This window comes from Ixodes scapularis, unplaced genomic scaffold (genome assembly GCF_016920785.2).
Source record: "Ixodes scapularis isolate PalLabHiFi unplaced genomic scaffold, ASM1692078v2 PGA_scaffold1__304_contigs__length_218370807, whole genome shotgun sequence".
NCBI lineage: Eukaryota > Metazoa > Arthropoda > Arachnida > Ixodida > Ixodidae > Ixodes > Ixodes scapularis.
Genome location: NW_024609846.1, coordinates 58,176,598 through 58,189,315, shown reverse-complemented (window position 1 = coordinate 58,189,315; position 12,718 = coordinate 58,176,598). Strand labels below are relative to the sequence as shown.

General features: G+C 40.6%; 1 protein-coding gene across 1 annotated transcript in view; it reads left to right on the top strand.

The window, feature by feature from the left end:
- The window catches only part of LOC8042567 (huntingtin-interacting protein 1), a 79,364-nt gene extending 69,088 nt beyond the window's left edge, over positions 1 to 10,276 (top strand). The window contains exon 30 of the mRNA XM_040206949.3: positions 4,292 to 10,276. Within this exon, the coding sequence (XP_040062883.1) occupies positions 4,292 to 4,309 (18 nt within the window). The 3' untranslated portion in view covers positions 4,310 to 10,276. The remainder of the gene's footprint in view (positions 1 to 4,291) is intronic.
- The last annotated feature ends 2,442 nt before the right edge of the window (positions 10,277 to 12,718 follow it).

Sequence of the window (12,718 nt, the reverse complement as noted above, 5' to 3'; positions counted from 1 at the left end):
GAGATATTTATTATTTACTAGAAATTTATGCACATTTAGTTTGCTTTTGACAATCTTTCATTGTGTTGACATGCTCTTTGATTTTTTTATCACTAGACCTGATAACTATTTAATTAAGAAAATTTGCAAAGTATTAATTCTATGTGGAATGTCTATTCCTCGTTTCCTTTTCACTGTGGCAATCTTCACTAAGCTGGGGACGACTGATACTTTGTAAACTAATGTTGTAGAATTTAATCAAACTCGGTATTCATATGTACAGGGTGTTTAATTTTAATTCGAACAGATTAAAAAAAAAGTGTGTGTGAGAAATGTGGCGAAAAAAGGCTGACATTAGATGAGAGGATAATCATCATGTTATGTTGGCCAATTAACTAAAATACTTTAATTATTTTTTAATTATTGGTTCTAGGGGACATTTTGAAACTGCAGTATTGATGCTAATTATTATTACAGGCTAGACCAATTAAAAAATATTTCTGAAAAGGTAATGGCTTTTGAGAAATTAAAGAAACAACAACACCTTGAAGGTTGTTTTATTTTTTTTATTTTTTGTTTAAAACAATGCAAATTGTCACACACACACACACACACACACACACACACACACACACACACACACACACACACACACACACACACACACACACACACACACACACACACACACACACACACACACACACACACACACACACACACACACACACACACACACACACACACACACACACACACACACACACAAAAGTATTTTTACGGGCTCGCACACTTTTTTATTTTTGGTGTTCTTCTTTCTCACATTCCACCTCCTCGCTTCTTTTTATTTTTGACGTAATCGATTATGAAATTTAGAAACTTTGGGAGCGACATTTCTGATATTAACCGCATTCATAAAATATGTTCTTTAACGCAATTGCTAACGCACTACTTTTGAAATATCGAAAATCTGAATCCGGAAGGATGTCGCCTCCTGGCTTTTTATCCTTCCTCGGAGAACATGGCTGTGCTCGGCACCTGTAGCGGACCGTGTAGCAGCGAGGACGATCGGAGAGTCGGGGAATCAAACGAAGTTCTCTATGCTTGGTAGACTTACCTCTAACCTCGAACGTTTTGCTTTGTGTGATGTGACCTGCTGCAGCAAGTTCGTCGAAACGACACCACACCTCATCCGAGGTACCATTTGAACCCCCAACGTTCTAGAAACGCTTGGGCTGACCTCATAATCCTCGTCGACCCGCCGTGGGGCAGCCTTTCACGCAGCACCGGCGCGGCATGGCCCCTCATGTCACTCACAAAAGTCCACTGCGCATCCTTTTCAACCTCGCACCGTTTCAAAGAATTTGAGGTCGCTGAAAGGGCCTTAAAAGTACTTCAACCTAGTAAGTGAAGCGCCTTCTGCTCGCAGCAATAGGCGGCACGCACGGAGAAGGGCGGTTAATAGTGGGTGAACACGACACTTTCGGTTGGGGTGCTTCGGAGGCGGAAGAGATTTAGGGAGGGAACCTCGAGTTACGGGGGCCCTAAACTCGTCAAGCACAAAGTTGGAGTTCGTGGAACACGCCGATTGGACCCCCGATGAAAAAAGCGCGAAGTCATCGTCGGAATAATCCAATCAGTGCTCTCTGTGAACTTCGGCTCCAACTTTGTGTTTTACGAGTTTAGAGCCCCAGGGTGACTCAATCCTTGACGTCATTGCAATGGTGTGGATCACGCAAAAACTTCAAATTCAACTCTTGGAAAATTTTTTTATTTTTTTTATTTTACAAATATTGAGTTTTTAAGCTCCAAATTTTGAAAAGAATGCCCAGGCATTGTTTTCAATCGTTTTGGATAAAAAAAGGAAAAAAAAAAAAAAAGACTGACGTGTCAGTCTATATACTTTAGTCAATATACTTTTGCTTTTTTTCACTCAATGTAAAAAATGAGCCCAAAAAGAGCGCCACAAGGCCTGCCTGGGATATAGTCGTTTCAATCATGTTGTCGCCATCTTGGCAGCGCGTCCTTGGAGGGTGCGCCAAGGGCACAAGTGACGATGGCACTGAAATGACTACGTCACTCTTTTAAGCGTCACTGTGGGCAGGGATTGTAGGGCTCTTTTTGCGCGCAATTTTTAAGTCGGGCGAAAAAGTTTGAAAATTAAGCAATTCATATCTAAAAAACAATTACCTTTTTTGAAGTTCTTTCAATTTGTCTGACCTCCAACAGTAATTGCCATGAATGTGCAATTTCAACGTGACTCTTAATATCAATAGTTAAGAAGTTAGTGAACAGATTGGAGCTAATTAGTCGATTTGCCATGATGATTATCCCCTCATCTAATGTCTACTGACTCTGATAAGGATCTGTTTCAATTGATATCAAACACCCTCTACAAATGATTTTCTGGACATCGAACATTTATAGACCAACACGCAGCTCTGACGTCACGCCTCTGCGGTGGCGCTGTTGTCGCCAGGGCGCATGCGCAGAGGCTTCACCTCATGCGAATCCGGTTTCTGCGCTCGCACAGTGCAGAAACCAGATTCAGGCCTCCACGGGCTTTTGGTAAACAGCGTGTCGGTCTATAGGGCTTTTTAATTGGTTTCATATTTTTGTTATACTGGAAGGGGTGAACATTTTTATACTTGGCAGAAGTTCTTGTAAAAGTGGCCTTTTATGCTCTTCATTTTAGAATCTTGACTCCTTAAAATTTAGAAAAAGAAAAGTTATTAATTGCCAACAATATTTCCACAATCATTAGACCGTTTTTGTTCTGTTTTTACACTTGTTGTGACTGTGGTTAGTTGTTTTGGCTGCAGCTGTAGCCCCTGAATCACGGAATTAGAGTGCTTTTTTTTTTATATCTGTATAGAATATAAAAGATGCCAATCAGGAAACTAACATTCTCTTGTTGTTCTCTTCGTAGAAGAGATGTGAAGAAAGATTGCAAGTATTAGGTAATATCAGTGTTAACTCTATTTTAGCTAAAAACAAAGAGGAAACATTAAAAAAAAAACACTACCACTATATAATGCGATAATTAGAACTGTATTATCTCCGTCCCCTTAACTAGTAGTCTAAAGAAAAGACCAAGGAGAGTGAAGCTGGCAGAAGAACATGAAGAGGGACCATCTGATAAACGCCAGGACAGCGTTCTGACGTTTCACTAGGAGGCCTAGTAGTGAAACGTCGGCACACCGTTCTGAGGTTTACCAGAAGCTCCCTCTTCACGTTAACTAGTAGTATGTTTAGAAACAACTTACCATGTTATAAAACTTTGGACATTTCACAGCAATAGCTGTTATGGGCTCTTCCCACAACTGAAAATGTCATCCGTTGTTGATGTTGTAGTTGGCGATGTCGTCGATGCCGTCATCGTCGATGCCGTCGTTGATGTTCCCAAATTTATAGAAAAGATTGCTCGCCACCCGCGGCAATCGTACCTCGATCTGTTGCGTGCGAAGCGGAGGTGTTATTAACTAAGCTAATCCACAGTTTCTTTTTTTTTTTAGACATGATGTAATTTACATTGTTAACGAACCTGTCCTAATAAAGGGTTTTTGTAGTATTCTGTGGTTACTGCACGCGTTTTCTGGAAAAAACAAATAGCAGGTAAAAAAGTGCCGTTGTAAGACTGTCAATGCTAAGAGCTCTTGCGTGCTGGGGAACAAAAGAGAAACAAAAGTGGCTGGAACAAAGCAGAAAGGAGCGACCAACATTAGGAGTGACTCCGTCTCCGGAGGGGAAAGTATCGGCGCAAGCAGAGAGCGCGTGCTGAACACCGGCCAGCAGGCGCGAAGTGGGATACAGTGTATTAAGGAAATCTTCACGTTGTGTGGTTGCATTTTCTTTGTGGTTAGCTAAAAGTCAGGTGCCTATTATTTTGTTCCAGACACTTTTCCTGAACGCGAAGCAGATGCCCTACGACTTTGCCGTGACTTGTCACAGCTACGGCTGTGGATCAGCACAGGATTGCTTAATTTTTGAACAGTTGTTTTACCAATATTCAATGATACAATATAAGTGTTTAATGTAATTTTTTGTGACTTTTTATATTCTTGTTATTGTCACCCAAGAAATGAAGTTTCTAAACATATTGTTCTTTAATTTTGGAGGGGTGATTTTGAGAATATGATGTTGGTATACAGATACATTTTCAGCAAGGCATGGTTTCTGGCATCAGCAATAGACATCTGCATAAAGGGTTCTGTTTTTGGTGTTTTGATTAGTTGGAGGTATTATAAAGTATATCAGTAACACCCTGGTATGTTGACCTAATAATTGATTAAGCTTTCTTGCCCTCTTTTAGGAAAACGGAACAGCCTAGTATGTTATTCGCCTGGGGACAAGCCCACCCTCTTTCGGCCTCATTCAAAATGAGACATTCAGAAGTCTGCTGCTATGCTCGAAGGTCGGTGCTCATCAGCAGACTGCATTCATCATCCCGCGGTCAAGCTTCTGCTGCAAAATCTCAACCCTGTCCGACATTTGGAAAGGAGAGAATGCCCTTTGCACACCCATGTAGAGAAGCTGTGGCTGCCTGCTATGGTAGAGTTTGGTTTAGGAGTCACTACTCTACCAGCACTGCCTGCATGAACAGTTTTGTTTAGCGCCTTGGTTATTCCGTGTTTGCGCTCGAAGGGATGCTGGCTTGGGACATGAGTTGAGGTGGTCGGAACATGGCTAGGTGCTAGAGATCAGTAGTCAAAAGCTGTATAGGAGAATTGTAGAAGGTGGAAACGTCAACTACGAGTGTTAGTTTGTGAAACATGCGTGCACGTGATGTGATGGCCGCAAAGGCGGTTTAGCTCGGGCTTTTTTTCTAGGGTGTCAGGACGTCTGTTAGTTGAAAAGCAATTCTGTATCTGAAATGATGTCTGTTATCTTTTTTTTACTGGTTTGGAGAATAGTGTGTTTGGGTGCCGACGGAATGACTACAAGCACCTGTTATGATGTACTACTTGCTTTTGGTGAGCTTGTGAAAATAAGAAACGATTAATGCATTTTTTTTTTGTTGTTAACACCTATTTGAGAAATTTTGGTGTTGGTATGGTATACTCTACACTCGAAGGGAGGACAGAACCTGCAGTTCAGTGGACCTTGAAGTATATTTGTATGGGATCTGGAGCTATGGCAAAGGATATCTTTGTGTTTCCTTAAGTGTGCCAATATTTGTATGTGCAAATGTTTTTTTTTATTTGGCTTGGCTTTTTGCTTCTGCTGTTACTTTTATGTGTGTGGGTATAGGAATGGTTCTTGTTTATGCACTAGGTTTGTTTATAGTTGTAATGATTTAAATTCAGAGAACACTGTCTGGTGTATCATGTTATTTGGCAGTCATACTGTTATATCATGATATGTTTCAGAATTATGCTTGCAACATGATCTATTTTTAACATTATACTAATTTAATAGAAAAAAATATTGTTTACTTTTTTCTTGCTTTGCATCTGTTCTGCTTGATTTTTGAGTTTCTGAACATAGCTTACCAAAACGTTTGTGGTCTGAAGGTATGAGCAAAAGGTTTTCATTTAGATCAGTTGTCTAAGCCTCTAGTATGACTTTTCATATAACTTTATATGAATATTTGAGAGGTATGCATGCTTTAAGTGTGGCATAATTTAGAACTAGTAGCTGTTCATTAACCTCGTTTGCATTTGGTGGTTCAGGAAGGTGTTGAAGCAAATGTGGTAGGAAGTGTTAGAATGTGCCTGAGGGTATTTTCTGGCTATTGAACACCCTACCCTCTATCTCTTCAGAGGTGTTACCAAGTTTAGTGTGTGCATGTGGTACCTGAGCTAGAACCAAAGATGTGCACTGAGAATCGGAAACTTGTCCCTTTTTAACTGGTTATTTCCTTTGTTTTTCTTTACTGTAGTCAAATGGAGCTAGTAATTTTTATTGAAATATTAAAAAAAATTTGATGATTGATTGAAACTTGCAACAAACACTCTCACAGCAAACTCTAAGAGACTTGTTTGGACAGCCCTGCCATCTGTGCACACCTTTAGTTTATTTTGTTTGATGACATTTAAATTTGCTGAAAGTAGCATTTCGTTATCTTTGAAATAGCGAGTCAAATAGGACACTTAAAACTGTATTGTCATGCTTTTACCGAACCTTCTTTTCATTTCTACTTTTGTTTATGGATAGAGAGTGAAAGGATTTTGCATTTTTACATTTGTTCAGAAACATAATTTGACCAGTAAATATTCTGGCAATTCAGATTTCTCTGAGAAAATTTGATTTAATAATTTGGAGGCATCAGAAAAGCAAAAGGAATTTTCTTTTTTGCATCTTGAAACCCTTGACATCTTTGATGCAATGAGGCTGTTGTTGCACAAGCAATGCCATTATGCAAGAATTTGGTATTTGAGACTAAATCTTTATAGTTTTTTCAACACTTATTTAAGTAGTAGTCAAAACTCCAAAGATCTCTAGATCTAATTCAATGCCAGTGAAAAAACAAGTAAAAACAAGGAAATTTCCTGTACAAACTAACTTCTAATGACATCATCCAATTTTTAATGTAAAAAGTGCAGGAAATGCAGAATCCTGATTTAATTTATGAGTGTCAGGCTTGATAACTCTCATTCTAATTTTGGGCTCTCAGTTTCTTTTTAATTGCAAATGGCCGTTGCACTTTACACCGAAGCAATACAAGTAATGTTAGACTAACGGGTGGCAAGCACATTTGACCGTCTATGACAGAGGCATTGTTTCTTCATATATTCTTTTCTTGGTATACATGTGATTATAATTAACAGATATTCTGCATGGTGTCAAGGCATATGCCATAGCTGACGGTTCAGAAACATATTTCATGGCTGTTACAAAGTTAAATGTTTTATAAAGTCCTTCTATTTTGAAAAAAAAAAAAAAAAAAAACTTTGTGCTAGCAGATTTTGCTTTGTTCAGAATGAGCTAGTGCCAGATCGCTTGTATTTCAAGTATCATCTCAGTTACCTAGCTTTTTTTTTATTAGGATACTAGAGTAACTACATGTACTTTGTGCCTCCTTAAACTGGTAGTGGGGCAAAGACTGGTATAAATGCCTGGTCTTGAAATGGAAGGGTACACAAATGAGTGCGTCTGTCAGGGCTCTGCCTGCACACTTGTATCCCTGATTTCCCTCGGTGTAGTGTGCTGTTCTCATACGGGTAGCATTCCACCTCATTCACCCAAAAATATTTCTGTTGTCTTTTGTGTTTTATGTTACTAAAGGTTGAGTTCGCTTTATAAATTTGCTCTCTGTACCTCAGCTGCTCTCAATGAAGTAAAAGAGTTGGCTTTGAATCATTGCTTCTGTGGGTGGGGGGCATTTTTATATTGGTTCTGAAACTTGTAGTCCATAAACTAGGTCTTTTAAGACTTGCATGCCTAGGGCAGGACCAGGTTGAATCTTGGGCTACATTGACTTCTCAGGGATTGGGGACACTGTTCCATTTTTCATGGCTAACCTGCTTCTAGGTTATTTCTGAAAGCTTTTTCTAAGGAGAGAAAGTGTAATTTAATAGTTTAAGTGTAACTCATACTTTCAAACTCAGAATCATTATCAGAATTTTTTTGGATTGTAAAACTTTTGATCTATTTTTATTTTGTGTTGTAGCATGTGAATTTTCTCATTGCCACCAACTCTTTTTCGATATGTCCAGTGCACATCATGCTTCACTTAGGGCACTACAAATATTTTCTGGTTTTATTTTTGTTTTCCTATCAAAATAAGACCGCATTTTTAAAACGAAGGTGTCTACTGCTAGTTGCAGTAGCCAAGGTCTGGTGGTTTTATTAGAAAGCTAAACATTACTTCTGGATTTTATTGCAATTGTTAAATTTCTTCTAAAATGCAAGCAGCCTGTTTGACAGCTTAGAGACAGTTCTTGCATGCTTTACTATGTGCCCTTTCAATGACAAGATTTTCTCACAATGTCAACATGTCAGGAAATACATAGAAGATTTAATTGCACCCGGCAGACGTAACTACGGCCATTAACAGGATAAAAATAACATAGAGGTCTTAAAGTTTGCCGACCTCCAACACGCACAAGCTTCAACCCTTATACTGAATTCGCACAGGGTGACACACCCATGTAGGGCATCATATCTAAATGCAAAAAAAAGACAAGTTCAAGAACAGCGGTCTACTTTTAATACCACTTCAGCTTCTTGTAAACTTCGAGCATGCACATGCTGCAAAAGTAGGATGGTGGAAGGAGAGGTGCATGCTGGAGGCGGGGGATTTGAAGGACGCCTCATGGATTTTTGTCCTGTCAGTGACAACAGTTTCCAAACCCCATATCTCTGCAAGCTTCTGTTACTAGGGGACCCGCTGATCAAACAGGCATGCATCAGATCAACATTGTCAAATTAGAATTTTCTGAAACATTCACCTGTAGGTGAAATAACTTTGATACTTGCCTCCTTTGAGTGTTGTATGTATCCCTTTTGATGAGACGACTGTCTTCTGATAAATAAGAAATGTTTAATTGCTTGCAGTAGCCTGCTTGAGTTATAGCTGTTTATTTGTTTTGAAAGCTAGTTGCCAAAGGATTTTTATCTGCGTTTTCTATATTTACGCGCTAGTGCCCCCTTTTTTACTCTTTTGCTCTCCGTCTGAATTTGTACAAGGTACAGTGTTGTGGTAACTAAAAGTGACCTTGGTGAGTAGCGTTCCCGTATTCTGCTGCTGTAATTTTCCGGTACCACATATCCAGAAGCGTGTGTAGGAGTCGCAAAGGGTGACGAGTACCATGTGCCGTAGAGAGAATGCGAGACATAATGTTCATCTATATACTCTGCGTGTCTGTTGCCAGCTGTACCAAGTAGCTCGCCTACTTGCATTCCGTCTGTTTCCGTGGTAACCTCGTGAGCTAGTGTTGCTGTGGTTCTGCCGAAGTTCGTGCTGCCTTTAATATTTCCACTTTGTTCAAAGAACTGTTGTTACGACATTTGCTACTTGTCATGCCCTGGGCGTTTTGTGGCGGTTTTCCACTTAAATTACCGCGCGGAGTTTTCGCGACCTCAAATTGATCATGCCTACATTGCAACTTTGTACGCACCTGTCTGCCGGCATTCTTCACATGTGTGTGTGATTTAGCACGCGTGGCGCACTCGTAGTACATTGAAAAAAACTCTGTTAGCATGTAAAATGGTGCTCTAGTGAAAAAAAAAATCACAAAACTCGCATAGCATTGATGCCGACGGAAAAGGTTTTAATCTTCTACGAGTGTTCTTTTTTTCTGAACTGTTCTGACGTTCCATGCTAACTGTGTCATTTGCCGCATTAGTCTGCAAAGCTTTTTTTTCAATATTCTTGTGAAACACGCGAGTTGGTGTGCCACAACGGCGACTGTGGTCACACCGACAGCTTAAGAAACGCAGGGGCGTGGCTTATTCACACTTCCTGCTTTGTGATTCGTTCTGCGTTATCTGATGCCGCAATTTCTTTGGCCACAGAGCGATAATAAGATGCACGAGATTCGTCACACCCTTGCAGTTCTTAAGCTGTCAGTGAACATAGCAGTAGATATTTTCAGAATGGCACCGAAGGCTCTACCAGTTCTTTCCGTACTCTCTTTGGCAAGTTCTTGCCTGTGGCCCTTGTCGCATTTCAACTTATGTTGGTGATGATAACAGCGTGAGCTCCCTCTGTAGATAAGCCTAGATTAACCCTTCGGTAAACTGGACCCCAAGACGTTACAAAAAGTGCCTGCTTGTTTTAATGCGATCATTTTAGACTCCATCTCATGGTATTCTTGTCCCCCCAGTGCACCACTTGTATTCCGATGCGATCATTTTAGACTCCATCTCTTGGTATCTTTGTTCCCCCAGTGCACCACTTGTATTCCTGCGGGATGAAACGATATCCTCTATGGACGTGTTTTCTAACGGCGTAAATGACCCCAAGTTTTTTTGTTTTTTTTTTACACAACTGTGTTTTGAAATTCCATGTTGTATTTCTTGCTCCTCCTTCCTCAAAGTAGGATACACACTTGATTTTGGAAGCGCAAAGAACACGGGGGCACCAGAGCAAAAGTTTCCTTATTAGGGAGGGCAGAACCTAGAGTGCCCAAGTGTAATTTTCTTTGTTGGTCTTTTTTTGAGAGAGAGAGCCGAGTGCACGGAGCAGTGTGTCTATACATATATAAATTGTCGCGTTGAGGTCGGTCGAAGTGGGCGTAAGTTTTCTCATATTTATATCGAAAAAAAAAAAACTATTACACAGAGCCGAGAGTAGTTTGTGTGTGTTTCTCGGAAGCTTTTGTAATACGTTAATAAACCACGTTAATTAAAACGCTCCTTGTTTGCATGCTTCTTTGGCAATGGAATGTTGTTGTGTTGTACGTTATTTCTCCGATGTGCTTCAAGGCTTGCTCGAAGACTGCGTGCACTTTCTCCACACGTGACAAGCACAGGGGTTGATCCACAATCTGTTTGTGGTGGGGGAGGGGGGGGGGGGGTTGAGGTGAGGTTAGGTTGTATACTGTAGGTAAATTTGTACACTTATTGAAGCACTGTGTATAAATCACATAACCAGCGACAGCCAATACAGCGCGGTCCTCTTCAGCAGAGGGCAGTATGCGCATTAGGTGCCGCCCCCCCAGGGAAATTTCCTTGCGCATACTGTTATAACGAAGCTTAATATGGATTAAAAACACGGGACAAACAGAGATGAAGATGGACGTGACCTTCAGCTTGCACCTATGCCAGAAATCTGAAATTGCGCTCCAGAGAATTTCGGTTGAGGTATGAACAGATTAGAAAAGAAAAATATTGGTAGGCGTGGAAAGTAGAACTCTGCACCGATTAAAGTTTTTAACCGATTGATCGGCAACCCTTAATCTATTGATTAATCTTGTAATCTGTTTAATCTTGAGGCTGATATAATTGCTCAACTATTTCCAAATTATAAATATAACAACTGCTGGGAATCGTGTGTCCTTAGCGTACTGTGCGTCATTCAGATGTCTTGGGCTCATGATAGGTGTAGACAGGGCAACGCGAAATTTATAGCCAGTTTACTGACAAAGGTGTCAGCTACTACCTATTGTTTAATTGAAATGTTTGAGAAGTGCTATTTTCCTAGAATTATTAGTTTGACAAAAACGAAGACTGGTTCTTCACCAATTTCTCATCCTCTTTTCCGTAGAAGTGCCTCCATATTTGAAATGGCTGACCGACCTCACGCCGTCTAATTTGCTTTTCCCGGAACATCCAAGGTCAGTCCTAAGGGCAGATAAGATTGCTGCCAATCTCTCCAAAAGCAGACACACGCGCACGCGCACTCTTTTTCTACATGGAAGATTGATTCCGACTCCCTAATTGTTTCCGCAACGTGCAAAGGTGTAGTTAATGTCAACAACTTTGCATTGATTGCATTATCATCATAATCTGCGGGCCGTTTATCCTTGCTGGTGCTAGACTGGAGGCAGTTGATAAAACCTGTTGGTTCTTGTGAACCAACAGGTTCACAAGAACCAACAGGTTATTGTTTTACCAACCGTAAATCCAAAGGCGCGACATGCGCAGGGTTTCGGTTTCGTTTTTCTTTTCGCTCAGTGATGACTTTAAAGTGAATGACAGGGCTGCGGCTCGAGCGAGACATGGAAAAAGGAAGAAGGAAAGAAGGGAGACGACGGCGAGGGCCGGGGAAAAACGTCGGTCGGGCAACGATTCGATCTGTTTTGTAAATAGACGTTTCTTTTTCTATTCTTCTCTACTTGATGGAGTCCTGTCAGTCATTTTTATGACCATCAACATCCAAAGACCATCGACGTTCTCAGTCATCGGGTCCCTGACGCAATCATAAGAAAAGAACGAACCTTCACTGTTCTACTGACGTCTAACTCCTCGTTAGCTCAGTTAGAGCGCTCCACTGGAAATGGAGAGGTCCCTGGCTCGATACCAGGACCAGGCGGATTTTTCAGTCGTGCACCAGTCACCTAGCTGTGTTTGGAGATTTGTGTTTGTCCTTTGTCCCCTTGTTCTCCTTCTCCGGGGATTATTTTTGGCATTCTTGTCCAGCTCGCTTGCACCTTTGCATTAATTGCATTATCATCTTTGTCTATTCGCGCTCTTTTGGGAAAGATATAACTTACGAAGCTTTAGATCATTCATATAGCGTTTATTTATTAAACATTTTTAACACACACACGTACATGCATGCATCTTCCTTTAAGTTTTAAAGCAACGCGTTCGATCGCCTGTTTACAATATTTACATACGTGTCTCATTCCCTTGCGGCCGAGCGTAGTTAAAACGCTAAAAGAAAAACACGTACATTCTTTCCGGTTCACGGAAGTATATATCCGATTACAAAGGTACAGTACGCGACTTTGACCGCTGATATTCTTGGCAACGTCGTGCCATATGAGGACTACTGATCCTAAGAGACCGAATAAGCATCTGACAAACTATTTTTGTTGGATGGTTGCCAGCTAGGTAATCTAGAAAAACAAAATGACCGAAAAAAAGAAAATACGTTACATAAGTTAATGATAGGATTTGGTGGAGGGGTAGCCATCAGGTCCTGATGTAACGTCACACATACCAAAACCTCACTGAGCGGCGCTAACGTACCGTCGAAAGTTCTTTGTGCCAGTATCACGTGTGTCATAAAATGCGTTGGAATATCTTTATGAGTTGGGTTCTTCTGTATGATAATAAAATTCGTATCAGCCTGCAGTGGTAGCGGTGTTGCCTGCTATTGAGACAGGTAATTACACCGATAACTTCC